Genomic DNA, 14844 nt, shown 5'->3' with positions numbered 1-14844 from the left:
AAAAGGATCACTGGGTGTGGTCACTTTAATGCCTTGTTGTTGGCCCCTTTACCATAATTAGGCTCTGAGCTTTCAAGGACTCCTCCCTTCCATAAAGGACAGTATTATTCTTGGTTTTGTAGCCTATATCATGTTAGCCTAAATTTTCTATCACTTGAGGGAGTAACAGAACTTCAAAATATGTCCAACCCTTGATGTCTTATTTTACAGATGATGAAACTGAAAATCTGGAGAGGTCATATGTCCATGTGTCCATGGTCACTTACCTAACATATATTGATGCTGATGCTTCTGACACCAAGTTCAGTGTTCTTTGCTAAACCCAGAACCAGCATTTTTGGTACCCAGAAGAAGCAGAAAAATTCCTAGGTGAAGATAGTGACATCAAGACATATATCATAGACCTCTATGGAGGAAAGACAGAGACCCTGGGAAATTGGCCCCTGTGCCTACAGACCTTAGGACAACAGAAGGCCATGCTGGGAAGGGTATTGGTTTCAATTAATTATTTTTATTAACTAGACACTAAGATCAGTAGTTTCCATTTTACCGAATACAAATGAGATCAGAACTCTCTAAATTTTATTACTCTGGGGAGAAACCATAGTCATCCAAGTTATGGCTTCATTCTTTCTGCTGCATCAGGGTCCCTCACTGAAGCAATATTAAGATATAGATAGGTGATAATAACAATAATAATAGTAATTAAAACTTATATTGTACTTATGTGCCAGGCATTGTACTAAGAGCTTTATAAATCTTATCTCCTTTGATCTTTACAGCTCTGGGAAGTAGATGCTATTATTATCCATAGTTCACAGATAAGGAAACTGAGACAATTTGAGGTTAAGTGATTTGCGCAGGGTCATATAGCTAGTGAGTATATGAGGCTAGATTTGAACTCAAGTTCTTCTGTCTCCAAATCCAGTTTTCTGTCTACTATGCCACCTAGTTATCTATGCAGCTATGTTTTTATGAGATATGTTAAATATAGGGGAAGGAAATAATGTGGCATCATCAGGGCATTTACCATTGCTATTGTTTTTTAGTAATGGTTATTGGTTTATACTTATCTATCTATACTATCTTACTAGAAACGCTTGTGACTAACAGTATGCATTTATTTGCAAGATAGCAATTGGCAGTTATGAATACAATCTATGACTAGGATAGGAGTGAAACTAGAGAGTTCACAAAGGCATTGAGTCCATAATATTGGTCTCATCTGCATGCATTTTAACTATTTGAGCTAACTACTCGAAACAGTACCAACAGAAAGTGTCTGCCATTTAACTCCTGCTGCACTTGTGTAATTCAGGATATGTAAAATGAAATGATCATAATTAGCATATCTAATTACTTTGGACTTCATTTTACTTATAACACCACTATATCTGAAGCCTGTGACCTTCTTTAGAGGGAGTCAGAAGACCGAGGTACAAGTCTCAGCTGTACCACTTTAGTGGCAGTATGACTCTGGGAAGATCACTTACCCTCTCTAATCCACTGTAAAATAGAGATGGTAATAATAGCTAACATTTATGTAGCAGTTGAAGGTTTTCAAAGTGCTTGACATGTAGGATTTCATTTGATCTTCACAACAACCTTGTGACTAAGTTCTATTATTATCCCCATTTCTCAAAGGAAGAAACTGATATTGAGAGATATTATTTGACTTTCCCACAATCACACAATTAGTTAGGATTGGAAGTAGGATTCCAACTCAGGTTTTGCTTACCAAAAAACCAGCACTCTATCACTTGTGCTACATTGCCTTTTATAGTAGAAATACATTCACTTCCTACCTCATTGAGTTATGAGGAAAACACTTGATATTTTTTAGCTCATTATTTAAGTAAATCTCTGTTTCCTCACCTACAAATTGAGAAGCCTTCACTAGATGATCCATAAGGTTCCTTCTAGATCTGTCTCAGTGATTCTATTAATTTTAAGCCATTTAGTAGTATTCCAACTACTTTTAATTGCCAAAAATGGCCATCAGAATGCGGACCTACAAGACACTGTTTATAGTCTCCTGTTTTTTTTTTTTAACTCTAATTCAATGTTTTACAACTGCTTGACCACAATCTAACGAGGTCGACAACATGCAAACAACTGTAGACAAACAAGATACATGCAGGATAAATTGGAGTTGATTTTGATGTGGGGTACTAGTATTCAGGGGCATCAGAAAATGTTTCTTTCAAAAAGCAGGACATTTACAACTTAAAGGAAGCCAGAGAAAGTAGAAGGCAGAGATGAGAAAGGAAAATTCTAGGCATGAGGGACAGTTAGTGAAAATGCACAGACTTCCAGGTCATAAAACCAACAAAATGGAAGATAAGTATTTTCTCAAATCCTCATGACCCCTCAAATCTCCCAAAATATGAGATATGTGCAAAACATAAAGCAATTTCAGCTGTCTCCAAGATCTAAGACCTCAAGAACCACAACAAGGTAACAACTCAATGAACAGCAAAAAAGATCATTCCTAAACCCAAACACGCTTACTCAGCACCCTCTCCCCTGCAAGCTGCCATACCCTGGCAAGGTGGCATAAGTAGATTCATGGACTTGCAGTAGAACACAACCCTTCTCTCTCTCCCTCAATTTCCCTCCATGCCCCATGCTATGGAAAGCAGGAATTGAGGAATTATACTCTGCCTGAGAGGGTAGTGTGGCAGTGCATCGTCTTACACGGTGCTCAGTCAAAGAACTGAGGAACAGAGGGAGTGGGGTAGGGTTCCAGCTTGCATATGGGGCACCACCAAGACTGAAGCAAAGGGGATTGGCATAAAACTGAAGCCACTTTTGTCCCCCTGGAAGTCACTTGTGGCAGAGACAGGTCAGTAAAAAATAAATTCCACAGTGTGGTAGGAGGATGAGACAACTGTGAGGACAACTTTGCAAGAATTTAAAAATAGAGGAATAGAAGGGGGAAAGACTGAAATTAACAAAGATCTCAGTAGGAAGAAAACTTAATTGAATACCTTGAGCACTAACAGATAAATCAACAAGGAATATGTCAATATCACAAGGGAATATGGTCTCCAGATCAGCTAAATAAATCCAGTCATCTCTGAATAAATATTGTGAGACAAAGAAAAGTGAAACAATACCTGATAAGGCAGAGGACCCTGTGTATTCCCAAGAAAGTATGGAACCACAGTAAAAATGTTTCTGAATGATTCAAGAGAGAAATACAAATTTTAAAAGTAGAGTGGCCTTATGGCCTGCAGGGCAGAAAAAAATAATCAGACAAAGAGATAACTTGAATCCAAAACGGCAAATCTGACCAAAGAACCAAAAGAGAAAACAATTTATTGGGAATGCAAATGCAAAGAAATAAAGGATAATCTCTAAGAAGAGAAGCAAAAAAAGCAATAATGTTAAAAAAAATCATCTCTTTAAAGGAAAACATGTTGGTCCCAAACACAATTTGCACAGATTAAGGATTATGGGTCTCCCAGGAAAACACAAGTAAAGAAGAAAAAAAAAAACCTGAATACTATAATGGAAAAAATAATACCGAATAACTTTCCTGAACTTCTAAACACAGAAAACAAAATACCAATTGAAAGAATCTACAGATCACTTTAAAAACAAACAAAAAACCCTGTTCTGAAAACTACAACACACATAATGATTAAATTTAATAATTCTAATGAGAAACAAATTCTGTAAGCATCCAGAAAAGGGATCTTTAAATATAAAGGAAAGGAAATTTAAATAATAAAAAAGTATTTAGGACCCACCAGAAACAGTAGAAAGAAATGTAATAGTGTGATCTGAAGACCAAAAGAGTACAAGATGTACCCTGATGTGACATACCTTACAAACCTAAACCTAGAGATAACAAAAGATAAACATTCAATAAAAAGAGAGATAAATTTGAAGGATTCCTACAAAGATGTAGGTAAACTACTTGCTTTTCAGATAAGAGAAATAAAGAGAAGGCAAACAATAATCAAAGAGGGTACAAGTAGTGAAATAAATTACCTCAGGAGAAAAATGCTAGAAAGACACCTTTGGAATTAAAAACAACCACAACAACTAAACAAAAACAGATAGACCATCAAGAGAGTTCTTTCTAAAAGTACACAAGGGGACAAGGGTAAAATCAAAGTGTAAATAGAAAAACTGATGGTGGTGGAACAGGCCTGAAATACCATGAACACCTCACAACATTCTGCCTATAAGTCAATCAATATTTTGGGGGGTACCAAATTGTAAGTTCATAAAGAGAATAAAAATGAACAGGAGAGGAAGAAGAGAGAGAGAAAACTTGATGTACTCTATTCAAGTCAATGAGCAGCCAGGTGGCACATGGATGAAGTGCCAGGCCTGGACTCAGGAAGATTTCAAATCTGGCCTCAAACATTTACTAGCTGTGTGACCCTGGGCTAGTCAGTTAACCCTGTCTGCTTCAGTTTCCTCATCTGTAAAATGAGCTGGAGAAGGAAAGGAAAAGCCACTCCAGTATCTCTGCCAAGAAAACCCCAAATGGGGTCATGAAGAGTTGGACACAACTGAAAATGACAAACAACAACAACAAAGGAAGTCAAAAGAAAAATGACTTCTGTCATCTTTCAGGAAAAAGAGGTCCTACAGGAGAGTGGAGGAGGTGCCAAAGCTGGAACTGAGGTGGGGAAAAGAAGGAAAAAATCTTGATTCAATGACAGGAGGGGCTACCATGTCAGGGGAGAGAAAATTCTGTAATGGGAGGATGTTACAGTGGGTATAATCTGCAGGAATTTATTGCTTAGAGAGACCACTACCTGTGAGTGTTGTGCCTCCACAGACGGCATCTTGCCTCAGAAGAAGGGCAATCAGAGTGTCTAGGGGCGACTGACACTCAGAAGGGTATGAACCCAGAGGAGGACATTTTGTGGTAAATGGTGAAAAAAATTATCATGGTGAGGACAAAGGATGGTAATGAATTACACAGTCAGAACCATAAGAGAACTTCTACCATGGGCAATACTTTTATCCCCTGTTTCTCCTACAGGAATTAATATTTCTAAGATTGAGGCAGAACAGAAAATACATGAATAGGAAACAAGAACCAGAAGGCAATAATAAACTATATAGAAGAGGAAAATGCACAGCTGGGAGATGGAGTGTCTTGTGCAAGGAACATCATGGAGTCCAATGTCACTGGATTTAAAAATTCGGTGTCACTGAAGTAAATAATAGAAATCTCGTTTGTTGTAGCAAGATTTTTGTTATAATGAAATTTAATCTGTATAGATCCTATATCACTTACAATTTTAGTTTGAAGACAGTTGGTTAGTGAATTTATGGAATATGGGCACAGTGTAAATCTGCCAAGCAATAAAATTGTTACATTGTGTTCTAGCTGAAATGGCTCAATAGCATTTCATTGAGGTTTCAGTTAAAATGAATTAATAACAATAAGTGGCATTTAAATATTTAATGTTTACAAAGTGCTTTTCGTAACATCATCTCATTTGATTTTAACAATAACCCTATGAGGTCAGCACTACAGGTATTTTTGTCTCTATTCTACAGATGAGGAAACTGAAACTCATATAGATGATATGACTTGCCCAAGATCACACAGTTAATAAGTCATAGAGCCAGAATTCAAATAAAGTCTCCTCAATCCAAAGTCCAGTGTTCTTTTTACTGTGCCACAATTGCCTACAAAGAATCATCACCTTGTTACTGGCATTATTTTATTTTAAAAGGTCTGTTTTTTCAGACTGCCCAAAGTAAACAAAAATCTAAAATTTTCTTTTTAAAGAGAAGATAGTTAGTCAAGTGAATAAAGTAGATAGAATGTTGGACTTGGAATCAGAAATACTCAAGTTCAAAGCCTGACTCTGTAATAACAGAACTTACAGATACATCCAACCCCTGATATCTTATGACTAAAACATTAACTATGTAAAAAAATTTACACAAACACAAAATGTATCTCATATGAAAACAAAAACATAACAACATTATAACAGGTCTGGAAACCATTTAATGTGAGAAATGTAAAGTGTTTATGACCTGGAGGAGAGAAGACACAACACAATAGCTGTCTTCATATATTTGAAGATGTATTTCCTAGAAAGGTGTATAGATCTGTTCTAGATTGCTCCAAGGGCAGAAGCAGGTAAAGCTAATGGGTAGAAATACAAAGGAATTGGAGTTTCATTCAATACAAAAACTTTCTAACAAGAGGCTGCCCAACAATGGAACAAAGTCAACTCATGAGATGTTGACTTTTATATCAATTAGAGGTATTCAAGAAGAGATTCCCAACAATGTGGAATGCTGGGGAAAGATTCCCAGTGCTGAATTAGACTGGAGAATCCCTAATGTTTCATCTAACTAAAACATTCTATGATGGCTAGCCATTATTCTAGTGAAGGTTAACATTCTCATCTTGAGTTGTCCAGTGGACAAGTTCATTTTCCTTGGCTTCATTTGATTTTAACTCAGCACTATTTTTTTAAGTCCCAGGAGACTACAGCAAGAGGGTCTATCAAGGTGTCAGAGTGAAACACACAGTCAAGGATCTGCTGGCAGAAAAAAGATCCAGGCAAACAAGTAATTCAAGATTTAATGTAAGTTCCAATTTAACTTAAATGCAGTGTTAGGTTGTAGCATGCTTTTAATGTAAGGTCTCCTATTCTATCATCCCCTACCTACCTCAATGCATATATGCTCATAATATTACAATAGCTAGCCTTTGTATAGCATTTTAAGATATGCAAAGTGTTTTACAAATATTGTCTCATTTCATCCTCACAACAACCCTGTGTGGTAGGTGTTATTATTGTCTGTGTTTTACAGATAAGGAAACTGAGACTTAAGGAGATTAAATGACTTACCCAGCATTACAGAGCTGGTAACTGTGTCTGAATTTGAACTCATCTTCCTGACTCCAGGCTCAGTGCCCTATCTACTGCAATAATAGATCTATGGATACTGGCTTAGTCAATAAACAGTAACTCCAACAGATGTTTCCCTATGTTGGACTATAGGAATCATCTCTATTGGAATGGTATTGGTATTCATCAACTTGGGGAACTTTTAATATGGGAACTCCCTCTGTTGATGCAGATCACAACCTGTATGTGCTTTCCTAGATAAGTTCTAAGGAGTTATTTGAGGCGCAGAGAAATAAAATGGCTTACCCAAGGGCACATAACTCATAACTGTCAGAAGTGGTATTTGAACCCAGATTCCTGACTTCTTGCCTGGCCCTCTGTTCACCATGCCATGCTACCTCTATCACTAAAATTTATTATACATTAATGAGCAAGTCTCACCAAATGTAGCAAAGCCCCACTACAAAGGTGGCAGATCCTCAGAAACACCTCTGCCTGCATTGCATAATATCTCAAGTCCATCCCTGGTGGACCTCACTTCAGCTTGGAAAAGAGAGTAAGCAAGCATGTCTTTCTGGGGATTGCTGAAAGGCCCAGCAAGAAGATAGGGAGTATGTGTTGGGGAGGGGATGGGGATGGGGATCAACAAACTAAAACAGCTTGGAGTGGGCCCCTTCATCCTGGCACCCAGAACTCCCAGGCTGGAAGGAGCTTCCCCTCACCCAGGTAACCAGGTAAAAAACCCTGGGTATCTAGAGAAGGAGAAGGAGAATTCATCATTACTACTACAAAAAGTGTATGTTGTAAAATTATATATTCTTTAAGATACAACACAATAGATTTCTAGTCTGAATTTTGTCACCTAAGAATATACTTCAATAGATAATTTTGTTTCTCTAGAACTTGGTCATAGACTCACAGAATTCCAGTGTTGGGAGAGACCTCCCATCTGGCCCAATTTGCATCCGAAAAATGAACCCTTCCAAGCATAGCCCCATTGTGTTCATCCAACCTTTCCCTGAAAACCTCAAATGAAGGGAAATCCATTACCTTCTGAGGCAGCTTATTCACCTTTGGATCATTCTAATTGTCAAGAAATTTCTTGTCAGACATGGTGGAGAATGCCTGTAACCCCAGCTACTGGAGCTGCTGAGGCTGGCAGGTCTCTTGAACTCAGGCATGCTGAGCTACAGTGGGCTAAGCTGATCTGATGTCCACCTAAAGTTCAGCATTAATATAGTGAGCCCCTAGGGTGCCTAAGGTGGGGAAGGGGTGCAAATTTTAAAAAAAAACAGAGCAGGTCAAAGCTCCTGTGCTGATAAAAGTGGAATCAGGCCAGTGAGTAGCCCTTGCACTTCCAACCTTGCCAAGATAGGGGGACCTAGGCTTTAGAAGGAAGAGAAAGAGAGACAGAAAGAGAGACAGAGACAGAAAGAGACAGAGAGAGAGACAGAGAGTGAGAGGGAGGGAGGAAGAAAGGAAGGAAGGAAGAAAGGAAGGAAAGAAGGAAGGAAGGAAGAAAGGAAAGAAGGAAGGAAAGAAGGAAGGAAAGAAGGAAGGAAGGAAGAAAGGAAAGAAGGAAGGAAGGAAGGAAGGAAGGAAGGAAGGAAGGGAGGGAGGGAGGGAGGGAGGGAGGAAGGGAAGGAGGAAAGAAGGAAGGGAGGGAGGAAGGAAGGAAGGGAGGAAGAAAAGAAGGAAGGAAGGAAGGAACCCCAATATCTTTAAAGGTCATAGAAAAAGATTAAAAATGACACAGGGTCCATGGATCATTTTATTCTGCTTCAGTGGTCTTAGGAATAGGCAAGATAAGGAACCATATTGGAAGGGAGATGGAAAAAGGAGGAAAAAGGAGAGGGAAATCACTATCATGTAACAGAAGTATAAAAGATGAACAGCATATGTCTGAAGGAAATGGTGAGAGAATAGGCGTCTTATGAATTTCAGTTTCATCTGAATTAGATGAAGCAAGATTAAACACAGTTACACATACACAGAGAGAGATTTTGATATAGAAATATTTTAAATTCAAAAGGAAAATATGAGGAGAAAGGGACAAGAGAAGGATAGAGAGGGGTTTAGGAGGGAGGACTAGATAGGTAAAGTAATAGTCATAAGCAAAGCAAACATATTGAAGAGAAAAATGTAAAAAGGTTAAAAGGAAATGATTAAAGGGTGATCTTAACCTGTGATCAGGGCTGAGGTAAAGAAGAAGAGAAGAACTGAAATAGAAAGAAAATAGGTGATTTCACTTGTAAGATCATAAGTTTCAGGCAATTTCTCTCCCATCTACTACATTATTATTATTTATAAAGAGAGAAGTAGGAATAAAGAGTGGTTAAAAATTATGCAAGAACAGGATGAAGGAACTATACAACTAGCAATCATAACTGTAAATATGAATGAGATTAACTCAACCACAAGCTGGAAAGAGATAACAGAATGTATTAGAAAACAGAACCTGACAATATGTTATTTATAAGAAACTCACTTGAAACACAAAGATTTGCATAAATTTAAAATGAGGGACTACTATGGACTCAAAAAATCATTGGTAGCAATCATAATTTCAGATAAAGCCACAATAAACATAGATAAGTTAAAAAGCTGTAAGCAGAGACGTGACATTATGCTTAAAAGCACCATAGATAATAAGTCAATATCAATAATTAATACATATACATCTAATAACAGTACCTAAATACATAAAAGAAAAGTTAATCAAATTGGAGGGACATATAGATGGTAAAACTATTCCAATTGGGGGCCCCTAAGTGGCACAGTGGATAGAGCACCAGCCCTGAAGTAAGGAGGACCTGAGTTCAAATCCAGCCTCAGACCAAACACTTGACACTAGCTGTGTGACCCTGGGCAAGTCACTTAACACCAATTGCCCCCCCAAAAAAACTATACTAATGGGAGAGGAACCTTAATATACAGCTTTCAGACCTAAACAAATCTAACTAAAAGATAAATTTTTAAAAAGGCAAGGACTTGAATAAAACTTGAGAAAAAATTAGAATAATAGACCTCTGGCAGTTACTGATTGGGAATAGAAAAGAATTTATATGCTCCCAAGTGTATATATCAATGTAACAAAAGCTGACTGTGTGTTAGAACATGAATATTTCATTTTTAAAATGTAGAAAAGCAAAAACACTAAACATATCATTTAAAGATCATAATGCAATAAAAATTAAATTCAATAAAAGCCCCTTAAAAAGATTTTGAAACTAACTGGACACTGAATTACATAATTCTAAAGAACTGGTGTGTCAAAGAATAAATTATAGAAATAATAAAAAAAACTTCATAAAAGAAAATTGCAATAATGAGACAATATGCAAAAGCTTATAGAATGTGGCTAAAGCAGGTCTAAGAATACCTAAATAACTGGAGAAACATGAATTGCTTATGGGTAAGTCAATATATAAAAATTACAAAACTACATAAATTAATTTATAGATTTAGCACTACACTAATCATACTCCCAAAAGAATATTTTATAGAGCTAATAATACACCCAAAAGAATATTTTGTAGAACTAGAAAATTTTAAAAATTCATGTGGAGGAACAAAAGGTCAAAAATCCCATGGAAAATAATGAAAAAAATGGTTTAAATAAAGCATATCAGTAAGTATATCAGTACCAGATTCCAAACTGTACTACAAAGTCATAATTATTTATCATTAATCTATTTGGTACTGAGAGAGAGAGAGAGAGAGCCCCATTATACACAACATAGAGAAGCAAACAAATACAGTAGCATAGTCTTTGATAAGCCCAAAGACCCCAATTGCTATGGAGAAGGCTTTAGTCTTTGACAAAAACTACAGCTCTCTGGAAGAAATTAAGGTTAGACAAACAACTTACACCATACACCAACATAAATTCCAAATGGATACACTTAGATATAGATGGTCACATCATAAACAAACTAGAGGAACAAAGAAGAAATTACCTTTTGCAATTATTGGTAGGGAGAGTTCATGACTAAATAAGTGACAGAATCTCAGAAGATAAAATGGAAAATTTTGATTATATATAATTTAAAAGTTTTTGTGCAAATAAATTTAATGTAGTACACATTTAAAGAAAAATAGATAACCAAAAAAAGAATCTTTGTAGCAAATTTCTCTGATAAAGGTTTTGTTTCTGAGTTATGTTAAGGAACTGATTCAAATTTGCAAGATTAAGAGTCACTCCCCAAGTATATAAATGATCAAAGGATATGAAAAGGCAGGGATGAAATCCAAGCAATCAACAATCATATGAAAAAATGCTCTAAATTTCTAATAATTAGAGAAATGCAAATTAAAGCAAATTGAAGTTACAGTTTGCACTTATCAAATTGGCAATGACAAAAGAGAAAAACAAAAAATATTGGAGAGGCTATGGGAAAACAAGTACACCAGAGCACTATTGATGGAACTGTGAATTGGTTCAGCCATTCTGGAAAGCATTTTGGCACTATAACCATAAAGTTGGCAAGTTCTTATACCCTTTGATCGAGCTACTTTTGATACCACTACTAGGCCTAACCTTCAAAGAATTAAAGGGGTAGGGGGAATGATCAATATGTACAAAGATATTTATAACAGTTCTTTGTGCCCAAAATTGGAAACTAGGGAGGAGGGTTCTCCTCTTGGGGAATGGCTAAACACATTGTGGTATATGAACCAAAAAGCATATTATTATGCCATAAGACAAGACAAAATGGGAAATTTTTCAGAGGAAACTGGGATGATCTTTATGAACTGATGTAGAGTGAAGTAAGCAGAAACAGAAAGATTTGTGGAATGGTAACATCATAGTGAAAAATAATTTTGAAAAACGAGAACTCTAATCAATGCAATGATAAAATTATGATTGCAAAATAATGAAGATAAAATACCCTGCTTACCTCCTGAGAGATAAGTGAGGAACTTAAAATTCAGAAAGAGACATATTTTTGGACATGACTAATGTGGGAATTTGTTCTGCCTAACACTCATTATTTATAAGGAATTTGTTTTGCTTTTTAATATTTTTTAAATTTTAAATTAATTAAAATTTTTAAATCTTCTTGTATCCTTTGTATAGCTTGTTTACCCCATCCCTTCCCTAAAATGCCTATATACTACACTCTATCAATTCACATCCCTCTCCTTTTTAATTCTATTTTAAAACATACTTTCCCCATGAAGTCTTCTCTGTAAGGAAACAACATGTCTCAGTGGAAAAGCACAGCGTATATGTAGTTAGAAGACCTAAGCTTGAATCCCGGCCCTGTCATTTACTACCTTTCTGACTCTGAATAGATTGCTTGACCTCTCTGAGTTTCGGTTCATACATCTTCAAAAAGAAAGCTTTTGACTAAATGATTTCTATGGTCTCTCCTGGCTCTAATGCTATGATCTTATGATGATAAGTTTTTCTCAGTAACACTTGTGTATAATCACTACATTAATCATTATCTTCACAGCATTCATGTAACAGTATATATAGTTTCCCACTGTATTACCTTTGTTACTTTTCATGTCATTTTTGGAAGTATTTTTATGTATCCATCACATTTCTATTCCAATTCCTCATTGGATTGCAAATACCTCAAGAGAGAAACAGTATCCTTAAAAAAATTCTTTTCATAATAACTACTTGTATTATATAGCATATTACAGTTAGCAAAGTACTTTCCCACTACAATACTATAAAACAGATATTGTAACCATTATTATCCCTATTTTACAGATGTGGAAAGGGAAGCTCTGAAAGACCAAATAATTCACCCAAAGTCACACAACTAATGAGTGTTTGGGGTGGAATTAAAATCCAAGTCTCCTGACTTCAAGTCCAGTGTTCTATCCACTATACCCCACAGGCTCTGTCACCACCATGTCACCTAAATACAGTGTTGAACATGGTATTCAGTAAGTGTGTATTGACTTCTTGACTGTCATAGTGAAAATTGCTGGATGCCATCTGGTCTGTCTTATACTTTCTTTTATGATATAAAACTATCCAAGTAGAAAAAAACTGTTCTGATTATAGAATAGTATCTAAATCATTTAGCTCAATGGTATCAAATTCAAATAGAAACAGGGCCACTAAGCCAAGCATGAGAATACCTGCAGGCCACATATTGATATGGAAAACCACATATTAACATTATCTATGTTCTATTGTATTTTTATTCATTTCATTGAATATTTCCCAATTATACTAGGGCCTGTGTTTGACACCTCAGATTTAGTTGATTCATTATGATTGACCTGTCTAGATATGAGCTAACGTTCCAAGAGTTCTTGTGATCTTGTACTAATACACAGTGAGAAGATGTCTTGCTTCTGAATTTAAACATGCTACAATATCATCATCAAAGATAATGGGATGGCAGTGATAACGAGTTCTAGATATGTTTGCTATAAATATGGAAACATCTTACAGAAATTTATTCTATGACATCTGAATTCAGAATAGAAATATTAGTAGTGAATGCCAAAGCCAGAAAACCTAAGTCCTATATATACATTCCTAAGTACTTCTATGTGCCATCCAATATATTCAAGCGTTCTATTCTGATTATACATAAGACTACTTATATGGTTAAAAAAAATACTGAGGGATATGGCTTTAAACCTATACTATCTCCACAAACAAAGCCAATGCAACCAAGATTAGGAGGGAAACAGAAAACTGGGAAAGAATTTTTACAACCAGTGTCTCTGATAAAGGCCTCATTTCTAAAATATATAGAGAACTAAGTCAAATTTATAAGAATACAAGTCATTCCCCAATTGATAAATGGTTAAAGGATATGAATAGGCAGTTTTCAGATGAAGAAATTAAAGCTATCTATAGTTATATGAAAAAATGCTCTAAATCACTATTGATTAGAGAAATGCAAATCTAAAGAATTCTGAGGTACCACATCACACCTATCAGATTAGCTAACATGACAAAACAGGAAAATGATAAATGTTGGAGAAGATGTGGGAAAATTGGAACACTAATGCATTGTTGGTGGAGTTGTGAAATGATCCAACCATTTTGAAGAGCAATTTGGAACTATACCCAAAGGGCTATAAAAATGTGCAGACCCTGGAATATAATATTCCAGAGGTCAAAGGAGATAGGATTACAACCAAGAATAACCTACCCAGCAAAACTGAGTATAATCCTTCAGGGGAAAAAATGGACATTCAGTGAAATAGAGGACTTTCAAGCATTCTTGATGAAAAGACCAGAGCTGAATAGAAAATTTGACTTTCAAATACGAGACTCAAGAGAAACATGAAGAGGTAAACAGGAAAGGGAAATCATAAGGGACTTATTAAGGTTGAACTGTTTACATTCCTGGGTGGAAAGATATATTTGTTACTCATGAGACCTTTGTCAGTATTAGGGTAGTTAGAGGGGGAAAATTATATGTATGTAGATAGGTAGATAGATAAATGGCACAGGGTGAGTTGAAGATAAAGGGATGATATATGGAGAATAAAATTAAGGGGTGAGAGAGGATTATAGTGGGAGAAAGAGAAAGGGAGAGGTAGAATGGGATAAATTATCTCACATAAAACAGACAAGAAAAGGCTTTTACAGTGGAGGGGAAGTGGGGGAAGGTGAGAGGGAATGAGTGAATCTTATTCTCATTGGATTTGGCTTAAGGAGGGAATAAAACACACACTCAATTGGGTATGGAAATCTATCTTACTCTACAGGAAAATAGAGGGGGAAGGGGACGAGAGAGCAGGGGGATGATAGAGGGGAGGGCAGATTGGGGGAAGGGATAATCAGAATCAAACACTTCTAAGGAAGGACAGGTTCAAAAGAGAGAATAAAATAAATGGGGGGCGGAATAGTATTAAAGTAAAGATACTTAGTTTGTCATAACATGACTACTATGGGAGTGTGTTGCATGATTACACATGTATAAGCTGCATCTAGTTGCTTGCCTTCTCAATGAAGGTGGGTGGGGAGGGAGGAAGAGAGAAAATTTGGAACCTAAAGTTTTAAAAA

The 14844-nt window shown here is 36.2% G+C and overlaps 1 protein-coding gene across 1 annotated transcript in view; it reads left to right on the top strand.

Moving 5' to 3' along the window:
- The window catches only part of CUNH11orf53 (chromosome unknown C11orf53 homolog), a 73440-nt gene that overhangs the window by 10320 nt on the left and 48276 nt on the right, over window positions 1-14844 (top strand). Inside the window, exons 5-6 of the mRNA XM_027847344.1 lie at window positions 4802-4863; window positions 6472-6581. Of these exons, the coding sequence (XP_027703145.1) occupies window positions 4802-4863; window positions 6472-6581 (172 nt within the window). The remainder of the gene's footprint in view (window positions 1-4801; window positions 4864-6471; window positions 6582-14844) is intronic.

The sequence above is a fragment of the Vombatus ursinus genome, unplaced genomic scaffold, assembly GCF_900497805.2.
Source record: "Vombatus ursinus unplaced genomic scaffold, bare-nosed wombat genome assembly UNPS02015398.1, whole genome shotgun sequence".
NCBI classification, from domain to species: Eukaryota; Metazoa; Chordata; class Mammalia; order Diprotodontia; family Vombatidae; genus Vombatus; species Vombatus ursinus.
Note: the sequence above shows the minus strand (reverse complement) of the source record. Positions and strands in the feature narration are given on the sequence as shown.